At 50.6% G+C, this 24,405-nt stretch overlaps 1 protein-coding gene across 6 annotated transcripts; it reads left to right on the top strand.

Moving 5' to 3' along the window:
- Positions 1 to 398: 398 nt before the first annotated feature.
- Positions 399 to 21,612, top strand: RBKS (ribokinase). Of its 6 annotated transcripts, XM_078610242.1 has the most exons (12): positions 400 to 615; positions 3,253 to 3,375; positions 4,193 to 4,260; positions 5,057 to 5,107; positions 8,187 to 8,315; positions 10,362 to 10,494; positions 12,830 to 12,893; positions 14,467 to 14,529; positions 15,631 to 15,795; positions 16,966 to 17,057; positions 19,087 to 19,275; positions 20,021 to 21,612. In XM_078610242.1, the coding sequence occupies exons 5-12, from the start codon at positions 8,257 to 8,259 to the stop codon at positions 20,201 to 20,203; spliced, it is 948 nt and encodes a 315-aa protein (XP_078466368.1). In that variant the 5' UTR covers positions 400 to 615; positions 3,253 to 3,375; positions 4,193 to 4,260; positions 5,057 to 5,107; positions 8,187 to 8,256; the 3' UTR covers positions 20,204 to 21,612. The 6 variants fall into 6 exon arrangements, with proteins under 6 accessions (XP_078466372.1, XP_078466368.1, XP_078466369.1 ...); XM_078610243.1 differs by lacking the exon at positions 3,253 to 3,375 and having other exon boundaries at positions 400 to 635; XM_078610241.1 differs by lacking the exon at positions 3,253 to 3,375.
- Positions 21,613 to 24,405: the final 2,793 nt, after the last annotated feature.

Below are 24,405 nucleotides of genomic sequence, written 5' to 3' on the forward strand. Positions count from 1 at the left end.
TGAAGGGGGGGGGGCGCTGGGCGGGGTCAAGGGAGGTTGGTGTGCGATGACGTCAGACGAGTCTGGGCTGTACCAACAGCGGCGGGGGTGTTTAAGCGAAAGTGAGAAAACGCGCCCGGAACCAAGCGGCTACGTTCGCGTAGACCATGTCCACGCTGAACGCTTCGAACTTCAACGAAACGACGGCGCGACTGGTGCATCCCCCACGGTGCAGGGGAGCGCAAAGCGAACGCGTCGTTTGGAGATTCGCGCCTTCACACAGACACACATCCCACCCCACCCCTGTTTCGAAAGCGATAATGGTACAGCCATGTTGTGTGTGTGTGTGAGAGAGGAAAGTTCCTCTGACGTACATGCCCATATAAGGAGTCGTTGTCGTTCGGTGGTGATGGTGGGGGGGCTTTTCCGTATCCACAGCAAGTGGCGGTGACGTACAGGCGACGGATCGTTCCTTCCGGCGGCTTGTTGAAGCTGCTGCTCGCCGGAGAGGAAATTTTTAACTTCGCCACTCCGTGGTCCGTGGGCCCCCCTTACCCCCCCCCCCCCACGTGTCTCACAGCTCCTGTGTAGAGCCTCCATCATCAACATCGTCGTCGTCTGTCTGGTTGACACGTGGTAAATTGGCCCACACCTTGGTAAACGAACACGCAGTCGTTTGCTCTCTCGCCCCCGCGCGTAAAGTTAGTTTCGGTTTCAAATGCGAGGCGCGTTACAGCTCAAGTTGACACGACGGTGGTGTGGGTGGTGTGGGGGACGCTTTAGTAAGAGACGCGGAGTGGCACTCGTGGAAGGATGTGTCGTGGTTAGGAGAAGGCGCTGGGCGCGGAATGGCACAGCCAGAGAAAGGGGACTGAACGCCACGAGATCGCTGTTCATGGCGCCAGGAGGGTGGTGGAGTTGTCGCGCCGTGACCGCCGTGGGGAGGCCTCCATCTAGCAGTGGATAGACCACGGCTGGTAGTGATGATTGTGATCAGGGGCCGTTCATCAATGACGTCACGCACCTAGGGGGGGGGGGGTGAGAGATGTGACGTCACATCAAAATGCGCAACTTTAAATAAATATAGACAAACACGTTCTATTTATTTAAATAGACTTTTTGATACATGTTTTCTCCTACAACATCAGAGTGCAGCGGCACATTAATACGCACTACAATGGCAATAGTTTAAAGCGATTTGAAGCATGTTTTATTTTGAGGGGGGGGGGCAGAGCTTTGTGACGTCATATTTGAGGGGGGGTCTGACTTTTTGTGACGCCGCGTGACGAGGGGGAAGGGGGTCAAAAATCGTCCAAAATCGCGTGACGTCATTTATGGACGGCCCCTTACGTCACGTGGAGGCATCCATCCAGCATTGAATAGACACTGGCTGCTGCTGCTGATGATAGGGAAGGCGTGGTGGGAGTCCTTCATCCAGCAGTGGAGAGATTATGGCTGACCGTGATAGCAATGGGGGAGGCTCTCTAAGAATACAGCAGTGAATAGACCATGGACCGTCATTCCTGCTGCTTGCTACTCGTGACGATTGCGTGGGGTGCTCATCCAGCAGTGGATATAGACCATGGACTGTCATTCCTGCTGCTTGCTACTCGTGATGATTGCGTGGGGTGCTCATCCAGCAGTGGATATAGACCATGGACCGTCATTCCTGCTGCTTGCTACTCGTGATGATTGCGTGGGGTGCTCATCCAGCAGTGGATATAGACCATGGACCGTCATTCCTGCTGCTTGCTACTCGTGACGATTGCGTGGGGTGCTCATCCAGCAGTGGATATAGACCATGGACCGTCATTCCTGCTGCTTGCTACTCGTGATGATTGCGTGGGGTGCTCATCCAGCAGTGGATATAGACCACGGCTGCTGCTGCTGCTGATGACGACGAGCGCCTGTGTACAACTGAAGCAGAATGGTCCTCTGATGAATTATTCAGGACCCCCACCACCACGTGAACTCGCCCCGAAGTGAGTGACGTGGATCGGGCCGAGAGATCAAAAGGCCAAGCGACTGAGTTGTCTCGCTGAGCTACGAACCTTTGCGAGCCCCTGTTCGATTCCCGCTCACGGCCACCGCCAGTGAGGCTTATCTGAACCGGTCCCGGGCCTCTCCAAGGTCGACTCAGCCTCAAATGAGTACCCCGGTTGCGGTGTGTTTAAACATCGCCACTGGGGAGACAAAGGCGGCGTGGTGCTGGTCACCCACCCCCTCGTGTGCCGTGCCGGCCTTCATAGGTGCTCGCTAACAGCACTTGCCCCAACAGTGTGTTAAGGCTATACGGGAGATCTTTGTTTAGAAATTAACACCACGGGCCGAAGGGCACAAGAACCACCATAAGACGTTACGCCTTACATTCCTCACTCGGTGTATTCCGGAACGCTGCTAGGCTGGATTTGAGTAGGGATTGTCGGCACTAGGCATTACTACTGCTAGAGGACAGGTGTATTATATATTATGGTACCCAATGAAACTGTACCCGTGGAATACTACGGGAAGGGGGAGTAGAGTTAAGGATGTTAATGATGTTAATGATGTATGGACAAAACTAAAAAGAAGCGGGGAAAATTATTAGGAACACGAGGGAACGCGTGGACAAGGAATTGAACAACCGAAGCAGAGGGTTGGGAAAGACGAGGATGAAGATGGATCGCCGGGCAGGAATGGGAGCAGGGGGAGAATGGTGACTGGGCCAAGATTTTTGGGGATGAGAGGGGAGAGACGAGGAAGGAGGAACCGAGGGTGAGCTGCCCGGTTCGGCGTCCGTCCCAGCAGGGTTCACAGTGGGGGTGGTCACACAGGAGTCGCGTGATTTACTCGAGGAATTGGATGATTTTGGGTGCTGCGGTGGCGAGATGTTAACTACCTCGCCTGGTATACAGGAGGTCGTGGGTTCGATCCCGACCCTGACTCCCGCTGTATATTTGGAGTTTGCATGTCTCTGTCCCCGTAGTCGCGTGTATTTTTATCTGGGTCCTTCCGGTTTTTCCCTACACATTTAGAAACGTGCGTTTAGAGTCCTGTTTTGGCTATCATTTGTGGCCAGGTCGCGTCTGAAAAAGAGCTATATAGCTCAGTGGGCCTTACCTGCTAAAATAAAAAAAAGTTGAATTGATATCTTAGTTTATTTATATATTTTTATATGAGGATTAAATTATGCGAGATGGATGTGGCGTGCGAAATTAATTCCCGGTAACAGCGTTCCGGACTCTTCCAGCTGACATTAAACACTGACCACAAATACATCGCTTATACCTAAAGCCAGGCAGCCACGTGTAAACGACCAAAACACGAAGGCAATGCGATAACATTATCGACAATCATCAGCCAAGAATCTCTCCACTTCTGGACGAGGCTTCCCCCAATCCACCGCCATCTCTCAGGGTTCGCCACATGCAACGTTTCCAATCTCGCGCCTTCACACGAGCTGATTACATCGCTGCCACCTCCACGGTGTTCGTCATCTCGAGACGCGTTGCCACCCCCCCCCACCTTCCTGACTTTGCTGCCACTCCGTCGTTTGGCTCGACCAGCGGCGCGCCATCCCTTCTAGGCATTACGTGGCCTGCCCCAGTCCGCTAAGTTTTCTTTGAAACAATGTTTGTTATTGTTTTGATTGATACTGCTTTGGCCGTGGTGCGTAAGCACGGGTAACGGGCAACGAACTCAATATGTTGGTAAATACCACGAGTGTGTATGGTGCTGGTCACCCCCCCCCAGCCCCTCGTGTGCCGTGCCAGCCTTCATAGGTGCTACTCCCTAATAGCCCTTGCCCCAAGTGTCTGTGAAGGCTATGCATGTACTGTTTGTGTGTCGAACTTCTTTCGCACCGTACGTAGCCAACCGTGTTAATCGGAGGTGCTATACGGGGGGATCTTTGTCTTCTTTTGTATATATTTAAAACAGGCAACATTTCGGACAATGATCCTTCGTGCGCAGCCCTCCCTTATTGAATGAAGAAGTGACATTTTCAGAAACGTCTCCTGCTAGCTATATGTATGTTTTTGTCCTTGCCCATTTAGGGCAGTGTTTTTGACGAACGCTTTGACTTAACTTTCTGAACGGCGCGCGCGTGATGCCACTACATGCGCACGTTATCTGTCCGTGTTCCTCTTTCTGTTCGCGTGGCTCGCAGAAGCTCACCGACCGCTTTGTGCATCGTGTGCGTACTTACAGCTGTTGTTTCCCGTTTCTTTACCAGTGTCCGGGTTTCGTTACCAGTCGACTCGGGCAAACGATGACGATAGCAAGCCAAAACTTGGAACCAATGTAAGTCGAGGTTGCAATGTTTATGGTGATGGTGACGAGCACACAAAATAGCGTAAATGAACCCGAAAACCGACGTTGCGGTCACACATCGTGAATTGAAATTCTGACGCAGCTCATCGCCCGTGCCAGATTCGATAAACATGTGTGCCCCACTTTGTTGGAAGTCAGAACTCCACGACTCCAGGAAGTGGCCCCGCAGCTTGCCACAGCGTAAGGGGCCCGTGGTGATTTACAGGCAACGTGAGTTGAGCGTGGACAATTAGACCCGTACAAAAGATTGTTTAAAAATATATATTTTGAATTTTTAATGATAGAATATAGTATTGTCATCAGTATGACATACCTATACAGAGTTTGCCGTCGATACGACATTGGGAAGACGGTTGAAATATAGTTACAAGATTTGAGGATACTACAACAGTGAGTTAAATCAAAGCGTGTAAAATGTAAAAAATATATAAATTTTAATTTTTGTATGATAGAATATATTATTGTCATCAGTATGACATAAGTATACCAAGTTTGCAGTCAATAGCACATTGGGAAGTGGGTAAAAACTGAGTTACAAGATTTTTTTAAGGATACGACAACAGACGGTGTGAGTTACATAAAATCGTGTAAAAGGGAGGTTTGTTCCGTGGAGAGACGAAGTCCTCTCGTGTTAATGTCTCTGCCATATCGCCGGTGGCGATTCTATAGAGGTTGTGTGGGTACCCGTGTCACTCCCACCCCCACCCCCTAATGATTAGCAGTGCCCCCCCCCTCTCCGCAACCCCCTTTGCGTGCCCCTTTTTAGAAGGAGCTTGTGGTGGCCGGAGATTGCACTCAAGTTCAAGAGTTTATAACGGTCGGTGCCGTGCACAAAACCGCACCATCACTTCCTTCCTCATGCCAGATGCCGCAGCAATAGTGCAGTCGAAAATTCCCCCCCCCCCCCCCCCCAATACGTAATATTTACGTGTTGTCTCGCTGAGTATCTTGTGTTTACTGGATCCTGCAATGTTTGACTATACTACACCACGCTGGTCAGTGGGTGTTGATTGAGTTGTTGGACCCAGCACCGGTTTAGATGTCGCTCGGCACTGATATTAACCACCGCGTGGGTCGGGTATCGAACTCAGGTGGCCGGGTTCTTTTGTGAAATGCGCTCACCACTGCGCCACCACTCCACCCGGGTATGTTGCTAGTGTAATGATGATGATGGCCAGATGATGGTTGGCGGTCGAGACTAAGAACGGAGTGGTAGCCAGAGGAGGGAACGCACCCGAGCTAGCGGCCGCAGCGGAGATGGAGCGATGAAATATATCCCTCTTCTTGGTTCTTTTGGTAAAGTCACGTAGAAGGGAAATAATAAAAATAAAACATAATCAAATACAATTCTCACGACGTTTCGGCCACAACGCAAGCAGTCGTCCTTGCGTTGTGGCCGAAACGTCGTGAGAATTGTATTTTATTATGTTATTATTTCCCTTCTACGTGACTTTACCGAAAGAACCAAGAAGATGAATCCCTGTAGTCACGAAAGCTTTGTCGAAAAATAAATCCCTGTGCACGGATGATTACGTGGCAGAACCGTGGGACATTGTCAAACAACCGTGTTGGCTGCCCGATATCCAGCAGTGGATTGCCCTCCGATGATTATGATGCAGAATTTCACGAACCAGTTTTGGGATAACTTCATCTTTACCGAACTCGCACTTGACCACCGTGGTGAAGTATGATCAAGCAACGGACGCCAATGTTGCCCTCGACAAGGGATGCCTTAATCCAGCAGTTGATTAATCACGGCTGACGACGACGACGACGATGATGATTGTGAATAATGCTGCTGTAATTATTTGAACCGTGCCGAGTTAATATCGAGGTCCTCACAGCCCATCATCATCATCCTTCCTCCTCCAACCCTTACACCTCCGCGGTCGATAAAGTACCACTTCGTACGGGAAGTCAACAGTGTCCGTCGCGTATTGACGGCGGAACTGTGCACGTGAGGATGTGAGCTCTCGGCACGCCGCTTACATCACAGGCTACGCTCGATGTTGGCTCATTAGCGTTCTCCCTCTCTCTCCTGGCGTCTCTCGCCTCGAGGGGTGATTGTTCGGGAGGGAGGGAGGGAAGGGTTTGGTGGGTTTGAACCAGTGCGAACGAGCTGCGGTCGGCTTGCGCGTGCCTGTGCGTGAGTGCGAGGGCGGGGTAGGGTTTTACAACAATGCTGCTCACCTCGTCCTGAGCGGCCCCTCCCCCCCCTTCCCTCCCCATCCCCTCCCTCCCCTACCCCATCCCCTCCCTCCCCATCCCCTTCTTCACTTTCATCCGCCCACACACGTATCCCCCCCCCGTCTGTGTTCCTTCTTTACATCCGTCCGTTCTCCCGATATCCATGATTCCATTTCCTTCCATCACTTTTTCACCTTCTCCATTCACTCACGCACGCTGTCCCAACGTAGTCCCTCCTTGAACTCTCCCCACCTTCCCACTCCCTACCTCCTGTGCACTCCCTATTCTTCCTCTAACTCATCCCGACTCACTCTCCCCCCCCCCCTCGCCCTCCGTCCATTCATTGGCCACAGGAAAATTCGGATGATAATTACGATCCATATAAACACCCAAGTCTCATCAACCAAACACTATCTCGACCCAAGTCTCATCGACATCATCTTCAGCCATTGCCCCCCTCCCATCTCTTCCGAGACGCCGGGACTATACCCCACTTAAACATTGGAGCCGCTACTGCTCACATCCGAGTATTCGGCTACTACCCACGAGGGCGGTGGGCCCCGTTGGAAGGCTCGCCTGGGGCACCCTCCTTGCCCTTCCTACGACACGAGCTCCTTGTACTGATAACACCTTAGCGCTCCCTCTGTACCCCCCTCGTCGCGAGGCGACAGCGTGGTGAGATGTTAACTACCTCGCCTGATACACAGGAGGTCGTGGATTCGATCCCGACCCTGGCGCCTGAATATTTGGAGTTTGCGTGTCTGTCTCCCCGTGGTCGCGTGCATTTCTCTCCGGGCCCTCCGCACCCCCCCCCACACACATTTAGAATCAACGTGCATTCAGAGCACACATTAAGCCGCATTGTTGAGCTATAATTTGTGGCCCGGTCGCTTCTGAAAAAGAGCTAGAGCTCAAAGGGCCTTACCTGATAAAATGAAAAATAATTCAGTTTAGTCAGTGTACAGCACACGAGTGGTGCTAACACCGCGATGTAAACACTTGCTCGGACCGTTGGGTCTTCAGAGCAGAAGGGCGCAGGGCTCACAAGGGATCACGGGTGTCTACAGAGTGTGGTGTCAGCCAATCAAACACGAGTACGAAATAGAACGCCAACCAACTATCCAACTGAGAGTACTCGCTTCACGAACCCTAACCAGACTAATCAACCAAACACTATCTCGACCTTTATACCCATAGACGTCACGTGTACTACTCATACAACTAATCAACGAGCGAACAAGCCACTCGTATAAGCTGTAACCAACTCTCCGTTCAATCACAAGGACCGTATTAGCTCTACTCCTAACCCTAACCAACTAAACGACGAGCCACGAGTAGCAGCCCTCTCACTCACCACACCCTGCACCAAATCCGTTCAATACTTCTCGTGTCAACAGATTGGCGCTGTGTCCTGGGGGGTGGGGAGCGTGGTCAGTGACGCGCCCCGCGCACTCTGCCCTCTACAGAGGCGTGACCTCTGGCCGAAAGGGAGACAGACGAATGTTTCACTTCCAGTGGCTCCTCTCTCTTCCCGTGGCTCCTCTTAATCCACTGTGGCTCCTTGCTCTCTGCTCTTCTCTCTCCCAGTGATTCATCTCGTTCCCTGCGTCTCCTCTCTCTCCCTGTGTCTCATCTCTCTCCCTGTGGCTCCTGTCTCTCCCTGTGTCTCATCTCTCTCCCCGTGGCTCCTCTCCTCTCACCCCGCACAGAGAGCCGCTTCCTCCTCTCGCTGCTCGACCGCGGCTCCCCACACCCCGGGCGCGCTGAGCGAGGTTCGATATGGCTTCTGCACCTGCGGAGATCGTCGTGGTGGGCTCATGCATGACGGATCTGGTGAGGTGCGGAAAGCCCCTTGCGCGTGGCGACGAGCCGCGTTTATTCCCTGTGCGTTTTTTTGTTCCTCGCTTATTATGATGAGCGGTGTCATACATCGCCCGTGCTTTTTTCCCCATCGTGCGTGATTTGTGATGAGCAGTGTTGTGCCCTTGACTTTGTGCTGCCCAACGCGATGAGCTGTGTCGTCCTGTGTGTTTTGTTGCATTTGTGATCGCCATGAGATGTTTTTTTGCGTTCTGTGCGATAGGCTGTGTTATGATGCCCCCCTCCCCCCCTGCACTTTGTGTTCCACGTTGCGACTGTGATTAGATGCGTTTAGTGCCCTGCGATTTGTAATATGTTCTGATGATGTGTGAAATATAAAAAAAAGGCTGCCTCTCCCTTATCTCTAGACCAGTGGTTCTTCTTAACCTGGGGTGCACGCACCCCTTGGGGTGCGAGATGTTCTTTCTGGGGGTGCGAGACGTCGCCAGATTTTTTTTCGAAGGTAAATAATCGAGAAGACAAATTAGGCACGGGGCCCGTTAGACCCAACTACTTTGTTTTATCAAACCGATGTGTGTGTTAACATTATTATTTTTTAACGGTTGTGAACCAAAGGGGGTGCAGGCTGCAGTAAAATGTTTACAAAGCAATGTTCTAGAGATTGACCGTGTTCACAGTGAGACGGACTTTGATTTACTTATCGTTTTAACCGATGACCCTGCACGACATCACACGACCAGACGTTTTTTTTTTTTGAAAACTAACGAGCGACAACTCAACAAATTCGTCAATGACATGTGCCATGAAGAAGGGTCCATTGCCCGAATCGTCACCTATTATATATCTTTTACATAAAAGGCCACAATGTCATTGACAATTGTGTTGAGTGTTTTTTTGATCTTCGTGTCAGTGCTGTGCGTCGAGGAGCTGTGTTATGCCCTGTGCCTTTCGCGCGATGAGCTCTGCACTCAACTTTGCTGGTCGCTTTGTGATGCGGCGGCTATGCCGGCCTGTTAATCAATTCAAATATGCTCAAAATGTCCCCCCCCAATATAGTTCTTTAAAATAGATTTCTGTTTATATGATTGTGGTTTGGGTTGTACTTAATTAATCCCTAATCTCTGACATTACATACACTGAAACAAGAAAAGGTAAAACATAAAAAAACAGAGCAATGTAATACAATACACTATTAGACATTATTGTAAAAAAATAAATAAAAAGTCCATCCCATGTGTTAGTGATTTTTAAAATATTTTAGGCAGGAAATTTGTTTTCAAATTGAGATTTATTTTTTCTGGATTGGGACCTCCAGACCCCCTGGAAGATTTGGTCCCCCCCAATGTTCACTCCATGGCTATGGCCTTGCTGTGAACCAGTGCTGGGGGTAAGGGTTGGCGAATCACCGAGAGATTTGTCTTGAACTTCTGAACCAAATAAGCCACGATTTGGCCAGGACAACTGCAGTACAGCAAGTGGGTTTATGAGCCAATTTTACAATAATCTTTGTGTCATAATCCTGTTAGGTGTATGGGTTTCTTTTAATCCCAAATGAAAATTGGCTCAACATTCCATTGTGGCAGGACCCTCCAGAAAAAAAAACCAGTATTGAGACTCAATAAGGCCTCAATGGAGACATAAATAACACTGTAAATGTGATTGAAGATTATTGACCAAAAATCTGTAATCACAGTTTCGTGGTTCCTTGTGTTATGTTCTTTAGTAAAATTATCTTTTTCTTGGTTCTTTCGGTAAAGTCACGTAGAAGGGAAATAATAAAATAATAAAAATAAAACATAATAAAATTATTCTCATGACGTTTATTTTTATTATTTTATTATTTCCCTTCTACGTGACTTCACCGAAAGAACCAAGAAGATGAATCCCTGCAGTCACGAAAGCTTTAAATCTAAATAAAATTCTCTTTGTCGAGACCTTCTTTATAACCCCACTTGTTGACACCACACTCATCGTAATCATCTATAGACACGCTGTGCCCATCTGCTTTAAACACCCAACGATCCCTTGCAAACCCCGCGCCCCTTTTGGCGCCCCTTGCCCAGCTACGCCCCGCGGCTGCCGCGGGTCGGGGAGACGGTTCACGGACACCGCTTCGCCGTGGGCTTCGGGGGCAAGGGCGCCAACCAGTGCGTGCAGGCCGCACGGCTCGGCGCCAGCACGGCCATGGTGGCCAAGGTACAGGGCCGCGCGCCCACGAGGTCACCAGCGGTTCACTCTGTTCTGCCAATTCGGCGCTGCGGTGGCGAGATGTTCACTACCTCGCCTGGTGTGCAGGAGGTCGCGGGTTTGATCCCGACCCCTGACGCCTGCTGCTGTATATTTGGAGTTTGAGTGTCTCTCTCTCTCTCTCTCCCCGTGGTGGTCGCGTGGATTTTTCTCCGGGTTCTCCGGATTTACCCTCCACATTTAGAATCAACATGCGTTTCAAGTATTTGGCTGCTGTACACTTACACACGATGAGACACTTCGTAAGAGCTATCATTTGCTGCCAGGTTGCTTCTGAAAGGAGCTGCATAGCTCAGTGGACCTTACCTGGCAAAATAAAACATTGTTTGATGGTTTAGTTTAGAAATAAAATAAAATAAATCACGACGTTTCGAACGCAACACAAGCGTTCTTGCTCAGGTGAAAATCGTGATAGCTGCGATGTCTGCTGTGAGCAGGAGACGATTTTTACCTGAAGACGAACGGTTGTGTTGCGTTCGAAACGTCGTGATTCTTTTTCTACCTACGTGACTTTACCGAAAGAACCAAAGAGTATGGATTCCTGCAGTCACGAAAGCTTCAAATCAAGATTGGTTTATCTTCTTGGTTCTTTCGGTAAAGTCACGTAGAAGCGAAATAATAAAATAATACGAATAAAACATAATAAAATACAATTCTCACGACGTTTCGGCCACAACGCAAGCAGCCGTCCTCAGGTGACAGCCCTGTTCTTCACCTGAGGACGGCTGCTTGCGTTGTGGCCGAAACGTCGTGAGAATTGTATTTTATTATGTTTGATTTTATTATTTCCCTTCTACGTGACTTTACCGAAAGAACCAAGAAGATGTATCCCTGCAGTCACGAAAGCTTCAAATCGAAATTTAAGATTGGTTTAGTTTAGATTAGATGAATGCGAGCGTGGCCCTCTGTCGTGCCACGTGTTGAGCCTCTCCTCTCTCTCTGGAGCTGCTGCCACACACTGCTGGCGGGCGTCGTCGGCAGGAAGCGATGAATCCCACCTGGCTACCACCTGGAGTCACACCACCCGTACCACCGCAGACAAAACCAAGACGTGTTTTTCAAGTCGGCGCTCGGTCTGTTATCGAAACAACATTGTGCACTGCGCTACCCGCAATAAAGTTCAACGCAATGCCAGCACCACTTCTGGGCACAAATCGAGTGCTGTCACCACCAGACCACAGGTGGCAACCATAGTGCCACTAAATTTCGATTTAAAGCTTTCGTGACTGCAGGGATTCATCTTCTTGGTTCTTTGAAGACCAGGTCTGTCGGGGAGAGGTCTTCACCTGAGGACGGCTGCTTGCGTTGTGGCCGAAACGTCGTGAGAATTATTTTATTATGTTTTATTTTTATCATTTTATTATTTCCATTCTACGTGACTTTACCGAAAGAACCAAGAAGACATAGTGCCACTGTTGTTGTCTCCCGTCTCTTTCATCTCGGCTAAAGTGTTGACCCCCGGGACAAGGCGGCTTGGGGAGGCCTTCATCCAGCAGTGGATTGACCATGGCAGATGATGATGATGATGATGATGTAGAATTGGTAGTGGCTGCAAGGGTCACATCAACTATTGACATTTGCCGTAATAATAATAACGAAGCATTGATTTGTTGAATGAAGCCGATTCTTAGGCCCACGATACACACATCGAAGTGTGTGTGTGAGACTCAATTATTATCAAATTGTACATAATAGATGTGAATGCTGCAGTATGGTCAAGCCCCCATGAATTGGCACGGAGTGGGGAGGCCGTCATCCCGCCGTCGATTGACAAAAGGCTGCAGACTAAAGCTAAACATACAAGCCCTGTAGTCTTCTCCCTGTTACATAAACTTGAAATGTAAATATTACAACTGTACCTTGCTCTGTCACGTTCCAATGTGCCTGCAAAATGTTACTTGCGCAACGCGCATTTCCCAAGAGCGGTTGCGGAGCGCGGTTGCCAAGGGCCCTGGTGCAAGGACTTAAAAGGGGCTCCCTGTTCAACTTTGCGTAGCCCCGGCACCAACAAGCCCCCCCCCCCCCCGGCCCACGGGGAGCCCCGGTGCAATTGCACCGCGTGCACACTCGGTAGCTGCGCGACTGCCCAAGCCAGGAGTCAGGAGCTGAGCCAGGAGTCAAGGGATGATCCAGGAGTCGGGGCCAAGCAGGGAGTCAGGAGCTGAGCCAGTAGTCAGGAGCTGAGCCAGTAGTCGGGGTCGAGCCAGCTCACGTCCTCTCTCTCACCTCCCACCCACCCCTCTCCTGCCTCGTCCTCTTTTCCACTCCACCCTGCGGTGCGCAGGTCGGAAAGGACACATTCGGAGACAACTACATTCAGAATTTCAAGGATAACGGAGTGAACATAGGTGTGTGAAGACCCGGTGGTGCCATAGCGTGGACGGCGTGGGTCCCAGTGCGAGGAATGAAATGGGGGGGGGGGGGGGGCGGCGGGATCCCCACCTACACGATTCATTCCGCACTATTCGTAGCCACGCACCTGGTCTACTCTGGCCCATGGCTCCCGGTGCAATTGCACCGCCTCCGCACTCTCGCTGACATTGCCAAGCCCAAGGGTTCTGGCAGCGGGGAGCAAGTGATGTGTTAAGGTGTGGTGGCATCAACGCAATACGTTGTGTTTATCTCTTGGGTGTGTGTGATTGTGCAATTGTGGGGAGCGGTGGTGTAGCGGTTAGCGCGCCGCGCTGTGAACCCGGCGATCCGGGTTCGATTCCCCGCTCACGGCCAACACCCAGTGACGATTATCTCAACCGGTCTTGGGCCTCACCTAGGTCGACTCAGCCTCAAATGAGTACCTGGTGCGGTGTGTAAACATCGGCACTGGGGAGACAAAGGCGGTCGGGTGTGATGCTGGCCACCCACCCCCTCGTGTGCCGTGCCAGCCTTCATAGGTGCTCGCTAACAGAACTTGCCCCAACAGTCTGTTACAGGCTATATAGGGGATATTTGTCTTTTGTGCACGCTGCGCTACGAACCCGGCCAAACGAGTTTGATTCCTGCTCATGGTTAGGTATCAATATCGGAGACAAATATCTGAATCGGTGCTGGGTCTCCTCTATGTCGACTCAGCCATCAATGACTAGCTGATGTGGTGTATAAATACCACCATTTAAATGGCTAAGGTGGTCGGGCGTGGTGCTGGCCACCCAGCCCCTCGTGTGCCGTGTCTGCCTTCATAGTTACTCGTGTGAAGCACTTGAACCAAAAGCCTGTTGAAGGCTACATGGGGGATATTTGCCTTTGTGTGTAGAGTGATGGTGCAGTTGTTTGCTTTCTGCCCTACATACATACCCGAGGTTCAATTCCCGTGCGTGGCTACGCTATCTGAAGGCTTTAACTTTTGGCCTCCCCTAGGTCGACTCAGCCTTAAATAAGTACTTGTTAAACAGCGCTGCGGAGGCAGGAGGTCGACCGTGCGTGGTGCCATTGGACACGCCAGCCCCTGGTGTGCACCCTGCCAACCTTGACCCTCTCCCGTTCCAAGGCGTCTGCGAGTGGCAGGGCGGGTGTCCCGTTCACTGCTGAATTTCGGAACACGCAAGCGGTTCAGCGTCAATTTTATTTCGAGTCGTAGTATCGTCGTCGTCGTTTTTAAAGACATTGTACTCACCACTGATAACCATAGCAACACGACCACACTCTGCAATGGTTGTTCGCCAAAACCGTGCCACACGCTCTCCTGGCATGGCCTTGTGGGAGCCTCGGTATGTCTATCCGACCTGAAGACGTACTGATAAAGTAAAAAAAAAATTCGAATCCGTTCCGATGACGTACACGTGCGTAATCATTCCCGATGACGTACGTGTATACGTACATCACGGCCGCTCACCAACAGCACCGGCTCGCTGTGTAGTCTGCGTGGCTTCGCGTTGCTCAGCGGGAGGCTGTGTGTCTCTTCCTGTGCGCGGCGCGAGCACGCAGATCACGTGGGGCAAGTTTCCGAGGCGGCCACTGGCGTGGCTCCCATCACGGTGGACGATGAAGGTGAGGTGCGCCCGCGTCGCCTCTCCGCTAGTGCCCGCAGGCTGCTTCCCATATATATATAGATATAAAACTAAAAAGGGCCGGTGTTTGCGTCGCTGACAGATGTTGGGTGAATCGCCGCGACGTGATTCGCCGTTTCCGTTGCGATGCGTTTTAGAGCTTTTGGGTCCCCGAATAGGACGAGGTTGAAAAGTCGACAAAAAGTCGCGCAACCTGCGGCTCAGGAGCCGCACGTGGTTCTTCAAGAACTGCTTGGTGACGTCATTTGTTAAGGACCACCATCTCGTATTCCCATGCATTGCCGCTCTTGAAATATAGAGTTTTTTTTTATCGAATTCGAAAAAAAATTGTCTCTTCTTGTTAGTTTGGTTGCCGACCCCTGGTTTGCATCAGAAGTAGTCGGGCACGTGCGGGAACGCCGGAGTTAATTCACGCGTCTCATCGTGCCGGCACGTTGAGCTTTCGCGTTATTTCGGGGGTGGCAGCCGAATGAGGGGAAGGCGTCCAAGGAGGGGACATTCGTGCAAGGAGACGGAGCGATGAGATCGCCGCGCTTGCAGGTGCTCGTCGCTCTCCGTCGCATCGGCAGAACCGTGCCACACGGCGACGGGAGGCACGAATGCACCAGCGGTGGATTGATCGTGGCAGACGATAATAAAAAAAAAACGAAGTCAAAAGTCGCCAAGGGGTTCCATGAAGTCTATTGAGGTAGAGTAGCGCCTGCCACCCCTGCCCCTCTCCCCGCCCCTTGTTCAAATGTCCACGTGCCCCCCCACGGCCGCCATTGCTGGGCAACATACGGTGCATTAATTTGCGTAATCAGATTTAGAAACCCAAATTACTGGACCAATTTGTAATTCAGATGCATGTTACCAGTTGGATTCCAATTACAAATTACAGCTGGAATGAAACTACATATTCTAATTACACGTGTAACTTGAACTTCTTTCGCACCGTACGTCGCCAACCTTGCCAGTCGTAGGTGCGGGATACTCGGCTACCGATCACAAAAACCGCAATTTGTAATGGGGGCAACATATTTGTAATTGCAAGTAAAACGGTCGGGTGGGGGATACGGCCCGTCTCTGCGTCACGTGTCAGGGAGGAACGCGATCGTCATCGTGCCCGGAGCGAACCTGTCGCTGGGCCCCGAGGACGTGGCGCTCGCGCGGGCGGCCATCGCGGGCGCTCGCGTCGTGTTGGCGCAGCTCGAGGTGCGGCCCGAGACCACGGCGCAGGCGCTGCGCCTCGCCCGCCAGCACGGCGGTGAGCGGCGCCCGCACGTGCACACCTCACCAGCACCTCGCCGCAACTCACCGCACGTGTGCACCTCGCCGGCACCTCGCCACAACTCACCGCACGTGCACACCTCACCAGCACCTCGCCGCAACTCACCGCACGTGCGCACCTCGCCGGCACCTCGCCACAACTCACCGCACGTGCGCACCTCACCAGCACCTCGCCGCAACTCACCGCACGTGCGCACCTCACCGGCACCTCGCCGCAACTCACCGCACGTGCGCACCTCACCGGCACCTCGCCGCAACTCACCGCACGTGCGCACCTCACCGGCACCTCGCCGCAACTCACCGCACGGACGCTACACCTCGCCTTAACCCGCTGCACAGGCTGGCACCTCACTGAAACTCTCCGCACGGACGCACACCACGCCGCAACTCATCACACGTACCTGGAAGGTGTCTGAGGTTCCTCACCAAAAGTAATGGAATTAAATACTTAAATGACGTGCACTTTAGATGCTGCCCGTGTCTGCTGAGTCACTGCACAAGCCTACACCGCCCCGTGCATCATCGTGCATTCCTGCTGCTCCCTGTAACTCACGTCCCGTTTTGATGGATGAGGTTGGCGATGATGACCACCACCAACACCACAATTATTATTAACCTCACCACCATTAGCACTACCGCCGTCATTCTAAGCACCATTACCAACGCCACAAAATACAAATATCACCGATATAGCCTTAACAGACTATTGGGGCAAGTGCTGTTCATTAGCACCTATGTTGGCCAGCCCGACACACGAGAGGGTGGGTGGTTGGCACCACATCCGGCCACCTTATCGCCCCAGTGCTGATGTTTACACACTGCACAAGGTACTCAGTTGAGGCTGAGTGGACCTAGGAGAGGCCCAGGACCAGTTCGGATATTGGTCACAGGTGTTGATGGCCGTGAGCGGAAACCGAACCCGGGGTCGCCTGGTTCGTAGCACAGCGCACAGACCGCTGCGCCACCGCCACCGCCACCATGCTCCAGGTGTTGTGGGACAATCACACACACACACGATGCGCGTTAGTGACCGGCGGAGTCGCGCGTGTGGCTGGGTGGGGCTGACGATGTTGCAATGTGCTGGACCGTCCCACTGTGACCTCACTCCGCTGTTCCGCCCCGCCGCTGCTGTCCGTGGTGCCGGCAGTGAGGACCATCCTGAACCCCGCGCCCGCCGTGCCGGACCTGGACCCGGAACTCTACGAGCTGTCTGACATCTTCTGCCCAAACGAGACCGAGGTTTGTGACGCCCCCCACCCCCACCCACCCAACCCTTAAATAAGCATTGAGGCATTAATTCTAGATTTGAAGCTTTCGTGACTGCAAGGATTCATATTCTTAGGTTTTTTCGGTAAAGTCACGTAGGTAAAAACATTAAAATTAATAAAAGTTAAATAAAATAAAAATCACGACGTTTCGGAGGCAACACAAGCTTCCGTCTTCAGGTGGAACCGTCACAGCCACGACAGCTGTATCAAGTAAATGATACAGCTGTCGTGGCTGTAAATGATACAGCTGTCGTGGCTGTGACGGTTCCACCTGAAGACGGAGGCTTGTGTTGCCTCCGAAACGTCGTGATTTTTATTTTATTTTACTTTTATAAATTTTAATGTTTTTACCTACGTGACTTTACCGAAAAAAGCTAAGAACATTGAGGCATTGTTGCTCATCTCTGAGCCGGCGATGAAAATTTCACATTGCAATGGTGGCGGAGAGTCACTCCGTAGGAGAACCACTGCTCACTTCCCCACAATGACCCCGGAGGAATGATGGGACAACTCCACCCCCAACCGGGATTTGAACTCTGCCACACTATGGCTGAGCCCCCTGCTCATTGGCGTGGGAATACACGGAGTAGCGAGGGACAGTGCCCCCCCCCCTCCCCAACGTGTTTACAGGAATGAGCCACCGCTTATCTGCTTATGTATTTAATACTACTTCTTCTTGGTTCTTTTGGTAAAGTCACGTAGAAGGGAAATGATAAAATAATAAAAATAAAACATAATAAAATAATTCTCACAGGTCTGTCTTTCCGACAGACCTGTTCTCTGTTCTTCACCTGAGGACGGCTGCTTGCATTGTGAGCAAAACGTCGTGAGAATTATTTTATTATGTTTTATTTTCATTATTTTATCATTTCTCTTCTACGTGACTTTACTGAAAGAACCAAGAAGATGAATCCCTGCAGTCACGAAAGCTTTAAATCGAAATTTAATACTACTTGTTTATATTCCGGTTGCTGAGTTCAAGCCAGAAGGCCTGTGGCCGGCGCTTGGGGTCACTAATGACAAGACACGTGTCTTGAATTGGGCAAGGTTATGTACGTTGTATGTGTGTTGAACTTCTTTCGCACCGTACGTAGCCAACCGTGCTAATCAGAGGTGCTGGGGAATATAGGAACTGGGGAATGTAGACGATTGGAGTGGTCAATTCCCTGCTGAATGTAGGGCTCCCCAGTTCACCACAACTGCTCACAATTATAAAAAAAAACATCGGGCCGGTGTGTGAGTGTGTGGGGTGGGGGTACAGGCGAGGCTGCGTTGGCTGGGGCATGTAGCTCAGCCACCGCATGCCCAAACAGCTTTTGTTTGGCCTGATAGAGGGCGCTAAATGGACACGGCATGGGCTAGAGAGGAGATGGACAAATGCCGTACAGAAGGATGTGTAGCTGAGTGAACTTGCCGATGACCGGTATCAGCGGTGTCAAAATCGGCCTCTGGGGAGGAGGCTCGTGAAGGACGCTACTGGCCAGTTGGAGGCAGTCACCCTCCAACAACAGCAGAGAGTAAAAGAGTGACGCTCACAACAACGACCGAAGTGCCGGGTAGATAAATGCAAGTTGGCACAGTGGGGAGCACAGGTGGTGCATCTTCCATTCATCCCAAGTTAGTCAACCCATAGCACCTGGGTGTCCTGTGACCTCCTGCCAGCAGCGAGCCTTCCACGCTTCACGTGGCCTCAACGTGCACCTACGCTGGCACAAACAGCATGGCGACGTCACCGCCACTTAGTGGCGAACGGCGGCTGTTGCTGCTGCTGTTATTGGTGGGGGGGGGGTAGCTGAAATTGTTGCTTTTGTTGTTAGTGGGGGGCAGCCGGAGCCGCTGCTCACTGCTTTGGTTGGTGGGGGCAGACGGACCTGCTGCTACTGTTGTTGTTGTTGGTGGGGGGTGGCAAGCAGAGCTGCTACTGTTGTTGTTGTTGGTGGGGGGTGGCAGGCAGAGCTTCTGCTACTACTGTTGTTGTTGTTGTTGGTGGGGGGTGGCAGGCAGAGCTGCTGACGGGCGTGGTGGTGAGCGGAGTGGAGGAGGCGGGCCGTGCCGCCACGCTGCTGCTCGAGCGAGGCTGCGGCGCCGTCGTCATCACGCTAGGGCGCCGTGGAGCGGTGGTCGCGAGCCGATCCGATCCGTCTCCTCGCCATGTCCCCTCGCCCAGCGTCACCGCTGTGGACACCACGGTGAGCCGGATGCTGCTGTTGCTCGCACGCTCGCGCGCTGACTCTCACCCGTCTTTATCGCTGCGACTAGATTTGGAGCGGTGGCGCAGCGGTTAGCGCACTGCGGTGCTAGCGTGGCGACCTGCCTTCAATTCCCGCGCACGATCAACAAGTGGCGAATGTTTGAATCGGTCCTGGGCCTCCCCCGAGGTCCCCTCGGCCTTAAATGTGTATTGGACGCGGTTGCTGTAAACACCTGCCTTATGTATGGTGCTGATCCGTTCAAGCACTGTGCAGGCTCAACCCTGCTTAGCCCCTGAGATCTGAGGAGATCGGGAGAATTCCAGGTGATTTGGTCACGGACCATTTAGATTGTAAATACAAATAAAGAGACACGCGAATTGTTCGATGCTCCAGAGACCCCTGGCGTTAACTGCGACTGACTTTGTTTGACTCTCTCCTTCACATCATCATCCCCCTTCTCCCAACATCATCTCCATCATCATCATCATCATGATCCCCCTTCTCCCATCATCATCTCCATCATCGTCATCATCCCCCTTCTCCCATCATCTCCATCATCATCATCATCATCCCCCTTCTCCCATCATCATCTCCATCATCATCATCATCATCATCCCCCTTCTCCCATCATCATCGTTACCATCATCATCAACATCCCCCTTTTCGCATCGTCACCATCTCCATCATCATCATCATCCCCCTTTCTCCCATCATCATCATCATCGTCGTCGTGGCATCCCAGGGAGCCGGAGACAGCTTCGTGGGCTCGCTCGCGTTCTTCCAGGCGCGTCTCCCGGGCCTCCCGCTGGCGGAGGCGGCCCGGCGCGCGTGCCACATCGCGGCCGAGAGCGTGCGCTCAGCCGGCACGCAGAGCAGCTACCCGGCGCGCGCCGCCCTCCCCGCCGCGCTCTTCCAGGAGCAGTGACGGAAGCGGAGGAAGCTCTCCCGGGCCGGTCGCTCGCTCAGTCAACCGTCCGCCCGACTGCTCGATCCATCCACCGCACGCTCAACCGCCGCTTGCTCGCGCAAAGGGTGGATTGCGAGGATGGAGACATTATCCTGAGATTTGAGGAATAAATGTCAAGCGCAAAAGCTTGTTCTGGTGCTTTTGTGAATGTATCAACTAGAAGGGAAATAATAAAATAATAAAAATAAAACATAATAAAATAATATAATATATTATTTATTCTTTTATTATTTCCCTTCTACGTGACTTTACCGAAAGAACTAAGAAGATGAATCCCTGCAGTCACGAAAGCTTTAAATCGAAATGTATCAACTGTTTTTGTTGACCTTCCCCCGCACCTCCGACGAGCACGGTTGTCTACGTACGGTGCGAAAGAAGTTCAACATGCATAGATACATTAAAAGTAGGGTTGAAAGTGTCTGTGTGAAGTGGGGGGAGGTTTGCCATCACGTCACTCTCCGAACGATGGTTGGACATGAACAACGCTTTAGTAAGACGTCGTGTCACTCACAAGTCACTTCTTACCCATCATCAATGGTCTATCCACTGCTGGATGAATGCCTCTCTAAGCCGCCACCAACTCTATAGATCCTGTCATTGTAACAATCCACGCAGCACCCACACACGAGCTCATTTCATCATCTTCTTGGTTCTTTCAGTAAAGTCACGTAGAATGGAAATAATAAAATAATAAAAATAAAACATAATAAAATAATTCTCACGACGTTTCGGCCACAACGCAAGCAGCCGTCCTCAGGTGGAGAACAGGTCTGTCAAGAAGACAGAGTCATTCAGACGTCGTGAGAATTATTTTATTATGTTTTATTTTTATTATGTTATATTTTTATTATTTTATTATTTCCATTCTACGTGACTTTACCGAAAGAACCAAGAAGATGAATCCCTGCAGTCACGAAAGCTTTAAATCGAAACTCATTTCATCACTCAATCTCCTCGGAAGTTATGGTGAGTGGAATGCTAAAAACGAAAGGGGAAGGGCACTAAACGAGCATGAATCATTTTAAACTAAAGAGTAAACAGTAAAGGGTAAACAAACAGAAGAGGTGTAGACACGAAATGGAAATGTATGCTGAACTTCTTTCGCACCGTACGTAGCCAACCGTGCTAATCGGAGGTGCGCACCAGGTACTCATTTGAGGCCGAGTCGACCTAGGGCAGCATCGGGACCGGTTCAGATGATCGTCACTGGTTGTTGGCCGTGAGCGGGAATCTATTGTTTAGGGGCCGTCCATAAATGACGTCACGCGATTTTGGAAGATTTTTGCCAACCCCCCCCCCTCAAATATGACGTCACAATGCTCTGTCCCCCCTCCCCCCAAATAAAACATGCTTCAAATCGCTTTCAACTATTGTCATTGTAGTGCGTATTTAATGTGGCGCTGCACTCTGATGTAGGAGAAAACATTTATTAAAAAGTCTGTTTAATTAAGTAGAACGTGTCTATATTTATTTAAAGTTACGCATATTGATGTGACGTCACATTTCTCAAGCCCCCCCCCCCCTTGTCACACATCGTCACAAATGTCTGACCCCCCCCCCCAGGTGCGTGACGTCATTTATGGACGGCCCCTTACACAAATGTTAGACGAGAAACGGGAGCTACAGAGAAGACAGAGATTAGATGAATTCGTTATTTTGTTCATATTAATTATGCTTCGTAGGATATGATGTTGAGCTATTCGACGCGAATCCTCTTGAGCTACCTGGGGCGCTTTGCTTTAGCTTACTTTACTCTCGCTATAGGGCTACCATCCTCCTGAACCCGTATCCCTGTCACACCCCCATGCCCCCCCCCCCGCGCCCCCACATGGCCGACTGACCCCCGGTGCCATTGCGTAAGACGCCAGGCCGACAGGATCCGGGGGCCCTGCCCATGAAGGTGTTGGCTGGGGCTTACTCAGCCCTCGGTGGTTGCGCAAATGTCCCGAGGAAGAGCTCCAGACTCCACCCGTCCCTCTGTGCCCCCCCCGCCCCCCAGGGGGAGGAGGCGTAGACGTTTGCAGATGAGCACGGTTGGCTGCGTACGGTGCGAAAGAAGTTCAGCATGCAGTACGTACCTCACCTGTGCTCTCACCTGCCCGTAGCGGAAGGCGGTGATTCATGTACAGACGCCGTGAGCACAGTCCCACGGTTGGCCAATTGCGAAACAGTGAACCCAGTTTGGAGGAAGAAGAAAAAAAAAGTACCTCCATAGCCCACGCGTAGTTTTATGTAAACGCGTTACATAATAGTCAAGGGATGATGGCCGGTGATCGAGACGAACGATAGAGTGCAAGGCCGTAATCTATATATATAAAATCGCAAATCTGTCTGTCTGTCTGTGTGTGTGTCTGTGTGTCGCCGGACCATACGCAGTTTCATTGGACGGCGGTTGCCCCTGGCAACGGGTAGCGACGCATTCGCTGCCGGGTGGACGCCATTTTTAATTCCCGTTAAAAATATGCGCACACATTTGTGGTATAAACTCGATATACCCAGCGTTGCCCGGGGGGAAAATACATTTAAAATCTTATGAAAACTTTCAAACATTACATACCAATGAAAAAACAACTGTGTAATTACTTTTAAACCCGACGCGCCAAGAATCGATTCTCTGAATCGCGCAAAGGAATCGAAGGTTTTAGATTCGGACGATTCCCGTTTACTATAAGTTGCTTAAAGTCGATATAAACTGCTACGAACGGGAAATATCCGGCGTTGACCGGGGCAAAAATGTAATTAAAAACTCCTGAAAAAATATAAAAATAAAATAACAATGAAAATGAAACTCTATCATTCAAAATGTAAACCCCCAACATGCCAGGAATCGATTCTTTGAATCGCACAAAGGACTAATCGAAGGTTGTAAATTACTTTAGGATCGCGCTTCCTGTTTAATATAAGTTGCTTATAGAGTTGATATAAACTGCTACGAATGGGAAATATCCGGCGTTGACTGGGGCAAAAATATAATGGTGAGGGCGGTTGTGAGTGGCGATTGTGAGTGGTGATTAGTGAGTGGTGAGGGGAGGTTGAGTGGTGAGGGTAAGTGGTGAGGGTGAATGGTGAGGGTGAGTGGTGAGGGTGAGTGTTGAGGGTGAGTGGTGAGTGGTGATTGGTGAGGGTGTGATTGGTGAGGATGAGTCGTGAGGGAGAGTGGTGAGGGTGAATGGTGAGGGTGAGTGGTGAGTGCTGAGGGTGAGTGTTGAGGGTGAGTGGTGAGTGGTGATTGGTGAGGGTGTGATTGGTGAGGGTGAATGGTGAGGGCGAGTGGTGAGGGTGTGTATATATGTAAGGTTATTAAGAAATATATTTTTCACCCGGACAACGCCGAGTACTACTGCTAGTATAGATATATATTGGGACACATACACATCCACCCCCCCCCCCAATATTCAAATATGCTCAAAATGTCCCCCCCCCCAAATATATTGCTATAAAAAAGAATTTGTTGCTGATTTGAAGCTTTGGTGACTGCAGGAATCCACACACAAGCGTCCGCAGGCTAAATTTAGATTTAAAGCTTTCGTGACTGCAGGGATTCATATTCTTGGTTCTTTCGGTAAAGTCGCGTAGAAGGGAAATAATAAAATAATATTAATATGAAACAATACAAATTCTCACGACGTTTCGACTGCAACACAAGCAATCGTCATCAGGTGTGAAATCCACCGCAGACTGTTTTAAAAGTCTGCATCAGCAGCAGACCGTGCTTTCCCACCTGATGACGGACGCTTGTGTTGCGCCCGAAACGTCGTGATCTATTTTATTTTATACCTACGTGACTTTACCGAAAGAACCAAAGAGTATAAAATAATTGCTATGCTATGTAAATAAAAACAACAATTTACTAAACCTTGGCCACAATATCTGGACTTGTCTTCATATAAATCAATGCATAGATGTCTGTAAATATGATTGTGGTTATGGTTGTACTTTATTAATCCCTAATCTCTGCCATTACATACAATGAAACAAGAAATGGTAAAAAAAATCAAAACAGAGCAATGTAATGCAATACACTATTAGACTTTGTAAACAATTAATAAAAAGTCCATCCCATGTGTTAGTGAATTTTAAAATATTTTAGGCAGGAAATTAGTTTTCAAAATTAGATATTTTTCTGGGTTGGGACCCCCAGACACCCTGGAAGATTTGCC

Source organism: Lampetra planeri, chromosome 33 (genome assembly GCF_965212315.1).
Source record: "Lampetra planeri chromosome 33, kcLamPlan1.2.h2, whole genome shotgun sequence".
Lineage (NCBI taxonomy): Eukaryota > Metazoa > Chordata > Hyperoartia > Petromyzontiformes > Petromyzontidae > Lampetra > Lampetra planeri.

What these genes read in the sequence shown, in the direction of transcription:
- RBKS (XM_078610246.1), top strand. Translation starts at nt 8,257, where the DNA reads ATGGCTTCTGCACCTGCGGAGATCGTCGTGGTGGGCTCATGCATGACG. An exon ending in GCACGGCCATGGTGGCCAAG is followed by an intron (nt 10,495 to 12,829) that starts GTACAGGGCCGC and finishes TGCGGTGCGCAG; the next exon opens with GTCGGAAAGGACACATTCGG. An exon ending in TCTGCCCAAACGAGACCGAG is followed by an intron (nt 17,058 to 19,086) that starts GTTTGTGACGCC and finishes GGGGGGTGGCAG; the next exon opens with GCAGAGCTGCTGACGGGCGT.